General features: G+C 48.7%; 2 protein-coding genes across 5 annotated transcripts; one reads left to right on the forward strand and one right to left on the reverse strand.

Moving 5' to 3' along the window:
- Positions 1-215: 215 nt before the first annotated feature.
- hjv (hemojuvelin BMP co-receptor) lies at positions 216-7765 on the reverse strand. 4 transcript variants are annotated; one of them, XM_030415990.1, is made up of 6 exons: positions 7569-7765; positions 7307-7452; positions 4042-4086; positions 3833-3947; positions 3062-3663; positions 216-2098 (listed from the first exon to the last, which is right to left on the reverse strand). In XM_030415990.1, the coding sequence occupies exons 4-6, from the start codon at positions 3912-3914 to the stop codon at positions 1475-1477; spliced, it is 1308 nt and encodes a 435-aa protein (XP_030271850.1). In that variant the 5' UTR covers positions 3915-3947; positions 4042-4086; positions 7307-7452; positions 7569-7765; the 3' UTR covers positions 216-1474. The 4 variants fall into 4 exon arrangements, with proteins under 4 accessions (XP_030271850.1, XP_030271853.1, XP_030271852.1 ...); XM_030415993.1 differs by lacking the exon at positions 7307-7452 and having other exon boundaries at positions 4054-4086; positions 7569-7596; positions 7629-7764; XM_030415992.1 differs by lacking the exon at positions 7307-7452 and having other exon boundaries at positions 4054-4086.
- Positions 4577-6013, forward strand: LOC115582226 (proline-rich protein 2-like). Its single transcript, XM_030418043.1, has one exon. It carries the CDS (start codon positions 4577-4579, stop codon positions 6011-6013), a length of 1437 nt encoding a protein of 478 aa, XP_030273903.1.
- Positions 7766-13815: the final 6050 nt, after the last annotated feature.

Raw genomic sequence — 13815 nt, forward strand, 5'->3', positions numbered from 1 at the left:
TCAGATATATTGATCTACAGCAGCTCATCATGACATCATCACAACATGTTTCACTCTTCTGCTTAATTTCTGCTGTTGAAGAATCCACAATAAAGTTCTGCTTCTGTAAACCGGACCCAGTTCACCCTGAGTCCACTTTGTTTAACCCCTTCGGACCCTGTGCCCATTGGAATGGAACTATTAAAAACAAGAGTTACCAAAAATGTGTTTTTTCCACTTTGTTTTAATGTTGGAGAGGAGTCACAATCAGTTTTAAAAAAACATTTTGCGCAGCCAAAAAAATGCAGTTCTGAAGGGGTTTTAAATGTGTCAGCAGGACACAGAAGATCGATCAGGAACCAGCTGTTTATTCAGTCACAAGAACTTTTTCAGTCTGAAGCAGATTTGATGAACAATTTGTAAACAGAATTCAAAGATCCAAACCACAGGGGGCAGCACAGCCGCTAACTGCTGCTAGCTGTTAGCTAATAAGCCATAGCTCAGTTAGCTATGGAGTCTGTCTGTGACCTCTGATCACGGGAGGAGTCTCAGTGAAGACGTGTGGACAGACAGAGGTGATTTACACTACAGAGGTGATTTACACTACAGAGGTGATTTACAGACCAGGACTGTGACAAATCAGGAGAGGACAGAGAGAGAGAGAGTCTGATGACATCATCAGCGTGTAGAAACAAAATATCTTCTCATGTTTCTGTGAACTGAGGATTTATTTGGACCGAACCAGAACTGTTCTGGTGACTCTGACTCAGTTTGAGTCCAGTCTGAATGAAGTTAGTTTGACGATGAGTTAAGGAGCAGATGAAACTGGTCTGAGTTCAGTCAGAGACAGTGTTGAGTTCAGATGGTGGACGGTTGGATTTTTCTGTTCATAATGAAAATAGGAGTCAAAATATTTCCTTTCTTCACATTTATGAGTTTCTGTTGTTGATTATTAGACTCAGTAGTGAACTGAAGCTGCAGGCTGTCAGACTGTGAGGAGGCTAGCTGTTAGCATGCTAGCTTCAGTAGATGAAGATGATGAAATGACGTCCGTCAGTATTTCTGATGACTGATGATATTTAACAGGTGACTTTCACTGAGCAGGAAACCAACAAGAGTGTAAACCTGCAGAAATAAAGATCAGCAACAAACAAACAAACAAACAAACAAACAAACAGGTCTGATGTTTGTAATCACTGATTGATGACTGAACTGTCTTCACAGTCGAGGCTGTAGGATGATGATGTCATCATCTCTCAGTGCAAACGTGTGATTGGACCAGACTGAGCGTCTTTGTCTCGTCTCACACAGCTGAGCCTCTAGAACAAGCCGAGAGACCAGTTCCCATCATGCATTGCACTCAGAGACACAGCGTCCATCAGGCTCGTCTCTCATATCAGGAGGCCGTGTTGGATCTGCTGCGGTCACATGATCTCAGGTGTGTGGCATGACATCACCATCTTAATGAACAGGTGTGCAAGGGCTTCCTGCCGTGTCAGGTTCTGCTCAGAGTTCCCAGCATGCCGAGCAGCAGCAGCAGCAGCAGCGTGAGGTCCAGTCGTGCTCTGTGTTGCTCGCCGGCAGCGACGGGCAGCAGGTGAACTCTCTGCGTGTCAGAGATCATGTTTCGGGCGTCCTGCAGCGCGCTGACGGCAGCCACGCTGGAGTTCAGGTCTCCGCTGGTGATCAGGTCGAACACGCAGGCCTGGTAGTAGACGTCTCGGGCAGGAAGCAGTGCCGCACAGTGAGCCTGGGCGACAGCGGAGGGTGACGAGGAGCCCGTTGGCGGCGTGTGGACTCTCTGGGTGGCGGGGCAACCCCACACACACAGCTGCAGGTCCTGCTCAGGCCCAAAGGCTTCCACGATGCTGCGCGGCGAACGGACCGACAGTCCGAGCGAGCGTCCGCTCTGACGCACCACCAGCAGCGTCCCGATGTGAGCCGCTCTGATCTCTGCGTGTCGGCCGGGACTCTGAGTCCACACCGTCAGGCTGTGGTGACCTCGCCGCTCGCCGCTCATCACCGAGCCGTCGGCGAAGGCGGCGGGAACGTTATCGAGCTCGGCCTGGTAGAGCTGCTGATCAACACACTGACGCCAGTTCTTAAAGATGATGGTGATCTGAAACAAGACGACAACACGAGTGACCATGAGATCATCTCAATATCCCAACATCAGTCAGTCATCATTCAATCAATCGATCAATCAATCACAGTTGAACATACAGTGAAGTTCTGTTTGTAACTCCAGAACTTTCCTCTGAGCGCTCTGAGGAGCCACTGCCAGCTGTGGGCGTGGTTTAGATCGGCCAGCAAGAGAGTCAACTGTTCATTTGAAAACAACATGATGGTTCCTTCAGAGGTTAGCATGGTGCTATAACATCAGTTAGCCTAGCTGCTGTAGCATCAATTAGACTTGCTGTTATAACATCAGTTAGCCTAGCTGCTATAGTGTCAATTAGCCTAGCTGCTAAAACATCACTTAGCCCAGCTGCTGTAACATCAGTTAGCCTAGCTGCTGTAGCATCAGTTAGAGTTGATGTTATAACATCAGTTAGCCTAGCTGCTATAGTGTCAATTAGCCTAGCTGCTATAACATCAGTTAGCCTAGCTGCTGTAGCATCAGTTAGCCTTGCTGTTATAACATCAGTTAGCCTTGCTGCTAAAACATCACTTAGCCCAGCTGCTGTAACATCAGTTAGCCTTGCTGCTAAAACATCAGTTAGCCTTCCTGTTATAACATCAGTTAGCCTTGCTGTTATAACATCAGTTAGCCTTGCTGCTAAAACATCAGTTAGCCTTGCTGCTAAAACATCACTTAGCCCAGCTGCTGTAACATCAGTTAGCCTTGCTGCTAAAACATCAGTTAGCCTTCCTGTTATAACGTCAGTTAGCCTTGCTGCTAAAACGTCAGTTAGCCTTGCTGCTATAACATCAGTTAGCCTAGCTGCTGTAACATCAGTTAGCCTAGCTGCTGTAGCATCAGTTAGCCTAGCTGCTATAACATCAGTTAGCCTAGCTGCTGTAGCATCAGTTCAATCTGTCCCTGAATCATCAGACCTTTGATCAGATCTCCGTGATTCACCTTCGTCAGCACGGTGGCGTGCGCCCCACCCCTTGCTGGCGAGCTGGTGGCCTGTATGTACAAGTACTCGTTATCTATGAGAGGCCACGCCCCCTGCACGGCACACGTCTGGAAGTCATTCTTGAAGGTTCGGATGTGCGGGTCTCCAAAAACGCCGCAGTGTAGGTACTCTGGAGTCCGGCCCTCTCTGATGAAGAAGCTCCTCTCGTAGAGGCAGGCGTCGCCCGACAGTGTGCCCTGAGGCAGGGGGCGGGGCTGGACAGTGGGCCCCGCCCGCGGGCAGCGGTGCTGAATCAGCAGGTCCTCGATACCCTGAACAGCTGAGTGATAGGCCAGGTCACCGCGACACGCCCGCGCCATCCGCTTGGTGCACATGGCGTAGGAGCGCAGGGCGCTGCAGTAACCGGCGTTCACCGCCTCCCTGCTGAGAGCAGCACCTCCTCCAGCTCCTGCTGCTCCTGCTGCTGCTCCTGCTCCTCCTCCTGCTCCTGCTGCTCCTGCTCCTCCTGATGCTCCTCCTGCTGCAGCTCCTCCTCCACTCAGGTCCAATGTTGCAGCCACAAAGTCCGAGTTACACCTCAGGATACGACAGGAAGCTGTTCCTACAGAGAGGAGGAAGAGTCTGGTCAGCTGAATGTCTGAAAGGCTCTCTGATGATGTCATTGTGATGTCATCACACCATAAATGTCAAACATACGTTTTTGTTTTTTTTCTGTTTTAAAATCTGTTTGTTTTGGCCTCTGGCCTTCACATGCTAAGGTGTGTTTGTACCTTCAGGTAAACTCAGCTGGACGAGCAGCAGAGTCAGCTGGATGCAGCGTTTCCATGGTAACGTGGCGTGCTGCGGCTCCATCACAGCTGCAGGTTTGACTGTCAGGACTCGTTGCTATGACAACAGGTCCAGATGAATTCTGAGCGTCAGAACCAACAGACTGATGATCAGCTGATCATAACACACACGAGCTGACTGACGTCCTCACCTGCTGAGTTACCTGCTCACACCTTCATCTGCTTCCATCAGACACCTGCAGGTTAACACACACACACACACACACACACACACACACACACACACACACACACACACACACACACAGACACAGAATACTGAAATCCTCCTCCGAAACGATAATCCTGACATGAAGCTTCAAACTACACAAACACACAGCTGATCAATACGTTCAACATGTCGATCAGTGCTGTTGATATGTATTGATCAGACAAAGAGCTGAACATATTGATGATCAATATATTGATGAGAGCTGATCCTACCTGCAGACAGTCGCTGCACACAACAACCTGAAGAATCACTGCTGTGGGTGTGTGTGTGTGTGTGTGTGTGTGTGTGTGTGTTGTAACATGGACTCTCGCCTGTTTGTTTGATTTTTCTTCAGCAGAACAAACAGCAGCAGGCGGAGGGGCGGGGCTTAATATGCCGCTGTTCAATCATTGGTTACAGGTGATTGGCAGACTGACTTGTCACATTTTTCATTTTTCAGCAAAATATTTTCTTTAATGATCGAACAGGAGCAACCAGAGCTAACCCTGGACCTCAGAGGCCCCCAGAGACCCCCAGAGGCCCCCAGAGACCCTCAGAGGCCCCCAGAGACCCCCAGAGACCCTCAGAGACCCTCAGAGGCCCCCAGAGACCCCCAGAGACCCTCAGAGGCCCCCAGAGACCCCCAGAGACCCCCAGAGACCCTCATAGGCCCCCAGAGACCCCCAGAGACCCCCAGAGACCCTCAGAGGCCCCCAGAGACCCTCAGAGGCCCCCAGAGACCCTCAGAGGCCCCCAGAAACCCTCAGAGACCCCCAGAGACCCCCAGAGACCCTCAGAGGCCCTCAGAGACCCCCAGAGACCCTCAGAGACCCCCAGAGACCCTCAGAGGCCCCCAGAGACCCCCAGAGGCCCTCAGAGACCCCCAGAGACCCTCAGAGACCCCCAGAGACCCTCAGAGGCCCCCAGAGACCCCCAGAGGCCCCCAGAGACCCCCAGAGACCCCCAGAGACCCTCAGAGACCCCCAGAGACCCTCAGAGGCCCCCAGAGACCCCCAGAGGCCCTCAGAGACCCCCAGAGACCCTCAGAGACCCCCAGAGACCCTCAGAAACCCTCAGAGGCCCCCAGAGACCCCCAGAGACCCCCAGAGGCCCCCAGAGACCCTCAGAGGCCCCCAGAGACCCCCAGAGACCCTCAGAGGCCCCCAGAGACCCCCAGAGACCCTCAGAGACCCTCAGAGGCCCCCAGAGGCCCCCAGAGACTCTCAGAGGCCCTCAGAAACCCTCAGAGGCCCCCAGAGACCCCCAGAGGCCCTCAGAGACCCTCAGAGGCCCCCAGAGGCCCCCAGAGACCCTCAGAGGCCCTCAGAGGCCCCCAGAGACCCCCAGAGACCCTCAGAGGCCCCCAGAGGCCCCAGAGACCCTCAGAGGCCCTCAGAAACCCTCAGAGGCCCCCAGAGACCCCCAGAGGCCCCCAGAGACCCTCAGAGACCCCCAGAGGCCCTCAGAGGCCCCCAGAGGCCCCCAGAGACCCTCAGAGGCCCTCAGAAACCCTCAGAGGCCCCCAGAGACCCTCAGAGGCCCTCAGAAACCCTCAGAGGCCCCCAGAGACCCTCAGAGGCCCTCAGAGGCCCTCAGAAACCCTCAGAGGCCCCCAGAGGCCCCCAGAGACCCTCAGAGGCCCCCAGAGACCCTCAGAGACCCCCAGAGGCCCTCAGAGGCCCCCAGAGGCCCCCAGAGACCCTCAGAGACCCCCAGAGACCCTCAGAGGCCCCCAGAGGCCCCCAGAGACCCTCAGAGACTCCCAGAGACCCTCAGAGACCCCCAGAGGCCCTCAGAGGCCCCCAGAGACTCCCAGAGACCCTCAGAGACCCCCAGAGGCCCTCAGAGGCCCCCAGAGACCCCCAGAGACCCCCAGAGACCCTTACAGGGCCGAAGGCTCCAGGTGTCATTAGATATGGTAACAGAGCAGAGTAAGAAGAGGAGACGTCTCTACGACACCTTTAATGTTTCAGTCACCTCACAGCTACATTCACCTGAGTGACACCTGTGATGTCACTTCCTGCTCTGTATGAAACAACCCGTCCATCACTGAGACACACAGACTCCATGTTTCTACTCAAAGACAGAAAGAAGTTCATGTAGAACATTTGCTGAATGAACAAGAAGGTCCAAATAATGCAGAATGAGTCAGAGACAGAGTTTCACAGAGTTTATAAAGTGTCTCCAACTCAACAACTCACTAAACTGACACATTTGTTAAGGGAGTCTGGGGACTTTCTCCACGGGGACAAAGAAGTAGCCTATATTGTTACTGTTTAATGTCTTTGTAACATGTGACATGTTTAGATCAATAACATGTTTCTTCTTTCATAAATGGAGTGTAAATGGTGACATCAGTGTAAACAGTGTGTTCAAACAGCTGATCAATGTTGGCAGGTAAGACTTTAGCACTTTAGACACAGAAGCAGACAGGCTGGTACAGACATGCTGCCACAAACTGACACTTTTTACAAGGAGACAAACAACTTCAGCTGAAAGATTTAATGCTGAATTTACAACAAGGACACAATGACTTACAATCTGTCACACACACAGTTTCATAATGTTTATAAAGTTTTACGCTCGCATTAATGCCTTAAATTAGCTGATTTGTTAAGGGAGTCTGGTGAATTTGTGGTTAATTGTTGACTTCTTGAATCACATTTAATGCTGAATTCACAAGAAGGACACATTTGTTAATGGAGTCTGGTGATGATGTGTCACTGGTCCGTCAGTGCGGTACTGACCAGGTCCAGGTGTGATCACAGTAGAATCAAACAGAGAGAAGCAGAACTGTTCCTTTAACGAAGGCCTGACTGCAGTCAGCTGACCTTTACTCCTCTGTGTGTATGTGTGTGTGTGTGTGTGTGTGTGTGTGTGTGTGTGTGTGTGTGTGTGTGTTTGGGGGGTATGAAGTCTAAATTTAAACCACAGTTGCCCCCCACAGTTACACACACACACACACACTCTGACCTGTTTACAGACTTCATGTTGGTTCTGTTAGCTGGCTGATGTTAGCGACGTTGTTAACGTGGCTACTAAATAATCCAGCAGGTGTGATTCACATGTTGTTTACTGATCAGGTGCTTTTAGAAGCAGTTAGCATTAAAGCTAACTGTTAGCATGAAGCTTGCTGTTGACTGACAGCTTTCACACACTGTTAGTCCCTGCTAGCGGCTGCTGAGTGTTACAGTACTGTGTGTTACCATGGTAACCCAGATGATGGCGCTCTGACTGTGATCTGTGTTCCTGACGTCAGCTTGACCGCCGCGACGTGACGCTGCCGGTCGGTCTGGTTTGTTTGTGGATTTCAGCTCAGTTCTCTGCTCTGATTGGTTCTCACAGTTTGATCCTAAACAGACAAATAGCGTGACGTGTTCCTGTCAGCTCGAGACGCCACGACGGGCTGACTGACACCAAGCTCACAGATTTGTTCTGTTTCAATCATATCTCATGTCTGTCTCTTACCGTCAGCTGGTTCTGGTCCCAGTCTGTCCTGGTCCCAGACTGTCCTGGTCCCAGTCTGTCCTGGTCCCAGTCTGTCCTGGTCCCAGTCTGTTTGCAGGGTAATCAGCCTAAAGGGGGAAACTCAAGGTCCACGACTCTCCGGGACTCTGTCTGGTTCTGTGGTGTCCTGCTCTGGGTCCTGGTCTGGCTGGAGGTGTGTTCACAGCCGACTGACACTCAGTTCTAAATAAATCACAGACGAGCAGCTGCTGCGACAACTGTCCTCACACACACACACACACACACACACACACACACACACACACACACACACACACACACACACACACACAGTGCCTCCCTCTCTGTACAGTACTTAAGTACTATGTTGAAGTAGTTTTACTCATTAAATTCATATACAAATTTTGAATTTTGAATTGAACATTTTGGAGCTGGAGTTTCTCAGGCTGGTTTACAGACTGAACTCTTCTCATCTACATAATAAACATTGTTGTCAGGGTGACAGGAAGCAGCCGTCAGCTGTGAACATGGCGGATGAAGGTCACATCAGGTGGACGGTGAGAAACTTCAGGTGTTGTGTTGTTTGGTTTCACTCACACACTGGAAACAGTCAGTGTGTTGTTAGTGATAAACGACCCGATTCCCTCCTCTCTCTGAGAAACCCTGACCCTCACTTCAGGCCTGCAGCTCCTCAACACAACCACAGTAAAGCCGCTGCTACAGAAACCCACCAGACTCAGCTGACATCTGAAGCTACAGACCTGCATCTCTTCTTTCATTCCTCTAAAACCCTGGAACGTGCCGTCTACAACCAACTGTCCTCCTGTCTTTCACAAAACGACCTCCTTGACCCAAATCAGTCGCTCGGTGCCTCCAGAACCTCGTCCCACTCGTCAGTCCTCGTTCTCCTCGACTTATCTTCTGTGTTCGACAGTCAACCACCAGATCCTCGCCTCCTCTCTGGCTGAACATGGCTGACTCGGCTCTGACCCGGTTCACATTGTTACTCCTCATGGCTGAAACAAAGAGAAGGCCTTGTAGCTGCAGTACCATCATCCTGTTTAGAAGTGCTCAGCTGTTCTCTGTCAGAGCAAGGAAAGTACCCAGGAGGCCTGCACTGCATAAAGCACTGAGAAGGAATCCCCAAGAAGTCCAGCAGAGTCACAGTTGCTGTATATGGACATTATAAGTGCTGTGTATGAAATAAATAAAAGATTTGGATATCTTTTAGAAGGTATTCCACCTGTATACTCTAAACATGGAAGCTAATCATGGAGAAGGCTGTTGATGGTGCCCCGTGTTCATTAATGAATCATAGTTACATACGTTACCCTGCTGTCTGGAACCTGGTGTCCCTCAAGGCTCAGTATCAGGACCGGTTCTGTTTCCACTAACACTAGATGACGAGGCTCTGCAGTCTCATGGATTCTCTGACCGCTGTTCTGCTGACGACACCAACTGTTCCTCTCTTTCCCCTCGTCCTCCTCCAACAGCCACGTTGTGACGCTCATCTCTGAATGTCTGCATCATCTCTGAATGTCTGCATCATGTCTGAATGTCTGCATCATCTCTGAATGTCTGCATCATCTCTGAATGTCTGCATCATCTCTGAATGTCTGCATCATGTCTGAATGTCTGCATCATCTCTGAATGTCTGCATCATGTCTGAATGTCTGCATCATCTCTGAATGTCTGCATCATCTCTGAATGTCTGCATCATCTCTGAATGTCCATCATCTCTGAATGTCTGCATCATTTCTGAATGTCTGCATCATCTCTGAATGTCTGCATCATCTCTGAATGTCTGCATCATCTCTGAATGTCTGCATCATCTCTGAATGTCTGCATCATCTCTGAATGTCTGCATCATCTCTGAATGTCTGCATCATCTCTGAATGTCTGCATCATCTCTGAATGTCTGCATCATCTCTGAATGTCTGCATCATCTCTGAATGTCTGCATCATCTCTGAATGTCTGCATCATGTCTGAATGTCTGCATCATCTCTGAATGTCTGCATCATCTCTGAATGTCTGCATCATCTCTGAATGTCTGCATCATGTCTGAATGTCTGCATCATCTCTGAATGTCTGCATCATGTCTGAATGTCTGCATCATCTCTGAATGTCTGCATCATCTCTGAATGTCTGCATCATCTCTGAATGTCTGCATCATCTCTGCTTGGACAGCTGCTCATCACCTCAAACTCAACCTGAGTAAACCTGAACTCCTCTTTATCCCGGGACAGACTGCCCTCACATGGACCTGTCAGTCACTGTCCAGGACGTCACGGTATCACCTTCATCAGCGGTGAGGAACCTGGGCGTAATCCTCGATGATGGACTGTCCTGCCCCCCCAACATCACTGCTGTGGTCCGATCCTGCAGATTTACCCTCTACAACATCTGCAGGATCCAGACTTTCCTCACGAAGGATCCCTGGTCGACCACACGGCCCAGAGAGAACACTGCACTGTTCTACATCAGCGGGCCGGCTGGTACCGCCATCACTGAGAGCAAACAAAGCTGCTCAGAGAAGTCGAGACTCTTCTGTGTTCTGGAGCCTCAGTGGAGGAACGAAGTCCTGACCAACATCAGGACAGCAGAGTCTCTCTCTGTCTGCAGCAGGAGACTCCAGACTCTCTGTTCACACTTCTCCTCCACTCCCTCTAAATAAAAACAATCCTATATGCACTTGTATGTTCGTATCATCAGCACTTAAATCACAGCACTTATTTATTTAAGGAATCTTTGATTATTAGCAGCCATGATGCTCAGATGGGGCTCAACAATCATTTCTATATTTTCTTCTTAATTATTGGACGGTGATGTCGTGGTTTCTCTCTTGGGACAAATGTACTTATTGGAAGTCGCTTCAGATTAAAGCGTCTGCTAAATATAAATATAAATATGAATATAAATATAAATGTAAACGCCTGCTGTCATCAATCAGAATGCCTCGTGCTTCTGACATGAACACATTGTCCCTCTGAGGCCACCGTACGATGCTCGATGTGAACAGGAGCCACACGATCAAACTAAAATATTTTGATAATTGATTCATCATTTCAGTCGTGTCACAGAGAAATATTAAACTGTCTGATTCAGCATCTGAAATCAACAATGACAGAACATGTGAGCCTGTAACAGCGAGTTCAAGTGAAAGCAGAGTTACTGTGTTGGATGATGAACTGCAGAGTAAAATCCCTGTTTTTATGAATGGAGTCTGGTGGCTGTGAGCAGTCGCATCTGACGGTAACTGAGTCCTCGAGCTGAGACGAGACATTTTAATGTTTAATTCTGACATTTGAAATATGAATTGATGATTTTTTTTTATTGATTTTAAACGGGTTGGTACCTAAGAGAAATCTTCCAGCTGAGACATTTCAACAGCCTCAACAATGAAATCCACCGACTGTAGAACAAGGAGACCCAACAAGAGAAGGTACGGCACAGTTAGCATCGCCCCAACAGTTACTCATTAAACAAATGATCAAATAAGGAGGAATATTAATAACAGTAAAAACAAACAGAAAACAATAACAGCGAGAGCTACAACCGCAGCAACAGTGACAGATGCCATCGATGTTCCAACGTATAAACTAACGAAGCTACCAGTCGTGTCTTAGTGAGTACACAGGAGTATTTATGGCCTGGCTGCACAGTGACCTGAAATCACTGATGCCGCACTTTAAAACTGATGTCTCACATGTATTAACACCAGAAACTGTCTCCCTGTTAACTTCAGTCAGCACCCTTATAGAAATATATGTCCAGATAAAGCTGAACACTTGTGAACATCTGACGTAGTAACAAAAGGTGACACAGACCCAAACACGGCCCTGACAGCGTTACCTGGCTTTGGCTCAGGCTGCGCAGCGTCACAACATTAAATCTGTTACCTGTACAGATTTATAGACTTTCCATACGTTATATAAGTGACGTCACATAGATTCACTCTCTTGTGGCAGAGTCTTCCTCAGTAAATTGTTCTGGCTGCGTGGCGTTGGTGAAGCTGCAGCTCCGTTCCTTCCAGGTGAAGCGCTGGGTGGCGGGGTCTGCCAGCTTATACCTGATGTTGTGATCTTTCCTCGCCGTGGTGAAGGTTTTCCTCCTCAGGGCGAGCTGACAATCTGAGGTTCTCCTACAATATACCATGTTTTTTCTCTTGCAATGGTTTTCCAGCTCTGGTAAACGGTTCTGTAACATTTCCACCTTTTCATCGCAGCCGTCAGTATCGCTCACCAACATGTCGGCTGTATCTTCCAGTTCAGAGACTCGTATCTCCTCCAGTCTCTCGTGTTGCTGTTGGCTGCGCTCTGCAGCTCCGTGGTTGTAACTCTGATGGTTGTGTGTCTGCTGCGACCCCTGAAGCGTAGCACTCATTTTAGTTATCTCAGCTAAATTGTTCTCCAGGCTCTTTGGTTCAACATCCCATATATCCGACTCTAACATGAGTGTCACAGCTTCCATCGTTCGACTGGAGCTCTTCCTGGTGGATCTGCTGACCTCCCTTGGAGTGCTCGGTCAAAGTCATTATAAGTAATAAGTAATTCCAAAACATCCACCAGGTGTTCTAATGTGTGCAGAACACCACCTGAGGCAGATTTACTAAAGGAAAATGGCAAATAACTGGTTATAAAACAGTTTGGTGGTTCAGCGAGGCGAGCGCGTCTAATGCACGGCCATCTTGCTCGTTGTACCCGCGCGCCTCCAACTGATTAATTTTTAATCTAACATGTAACACTTTTCAACTTGATGTTTATTGAGCTGTTAAAACACATTTCACACGTTTCACATCTGTTTTTACAACGTTTTCTTTTGGGTAGTTATAAATCCAGTCGTCTCTGATCGTACTCGTCTCCTCACATGCAACATTTTACATTTTTAATGAATATGTTGATGTTTATAAAGTCAGTGATCTGTGTCGACGCTGTGACCTCAGCTGCTTGAGCTGAGAGCTGTTTGTTGTAGTGGCAGCAGACGGCCAGCAGGAGGCAGCAGACTCTCACTGGCTCCATCAGCTGATCTGAAGTCTGACTGGTGATCGACTTCATCAGTTTATTTCAGCGGATGCACCTGAGCTGCTCTCTGACGTCTCACCTGTGTCTGAATAATGTTGTGTGTGATTGAACGGCGGTCCAGCAGAGTGAAGCTGTTGGCCCTTTAAGTGCAGAGCGGGGCCCCTCCACGCCTCGCTGAGCAGCTTCACTCCCTTTGTTCTGGTTCGGGGGGGGGGGGGGGTCCAGACCAAAACCAGGACTGAGTGCTGAGACCGTCCACAGAGCAGAGACCAGAGGACGAGTCAGAGAGGCTGCAGAGCAAGAGAGGTGAGTCACTGACGACTGTTTCATTTAACAATAATGTCAGAAAACAGGAACCTGAACACATCACGATGAAGAGGAGCAGCTGAGCTCTTCGTCTTTAACTCGCCTCCACAGCAAAATACTTTATTTATAGAAATATATAGAAATATATGAGCTCATGTCGACTTCGTCTCTCCATCTTCACTTCATAGAATTTGAACTTGTTAACAACTTTTTTAACTTAATTTTATCTGTAAACTGATGGAAAGTAACTGAGTACAACTACTCAAGTACTTTACTGTCGTTCTGAGTTACATGTACTTTATACTTCAACTATGTTTCAGCAGTGTGAGTCACACTCGAGTAAAAGTAAAGACGTGCTGTTAGAATATTACTTCCAGTACTCGAGTAAAAGTCTTTAAGTATTGGATGTTAAATGTAACAAAGTATGAAAAGTAACAGTAACTGATCCAAATATTTACAAGTATGTATCAACTGCTCAGCTGTTTTAATCTGATTGATAATAAAATCAATTAATTGAAACGTATCAGAGTTTTGACACTGAAGTCTGTAACTTTAAGAATCTTCACTTGATAATATTTTGACAGATTTTTACTAAAAGACATTTTGAGTGACGATGTTCAGCTGCGTCCTCAGAGGAGACCAACCGACTGCTTTTTGTTTTTCACACGTTCTGACGTCAGCTGATCATCAATCAAACATGAAACATAAATGTAAGTGTTGGTTCCTCTAGACACCGAGCTGAACTACAACACAGTCAATGATTGGACGGAGCGGAGCTGTGATGTCATCTCTCCTTCCTGTGTGTGTTTCAGGCTGTGTGCTGTGTTTCCTCCCAGGGTCGGGCAGGTCCGGGATCAGTGCACTGTTGTCACGTCTCCTCTCCAATATTGCACTCGTCCCGGCCTCCCCGGCCCAGGGG

This window comes from Sparus aurata, chromosome 5, assembly GCF_900880675.1.
Source record: "Sparus aurata chromosome 5, fSpaAur1.1, whole genome shotgun sequence".
NCBI lineage: Eukaryota > Metazoa > Chordata > Actinopteri > Spariformes > Sparidae > Sparus > Sparus aurata.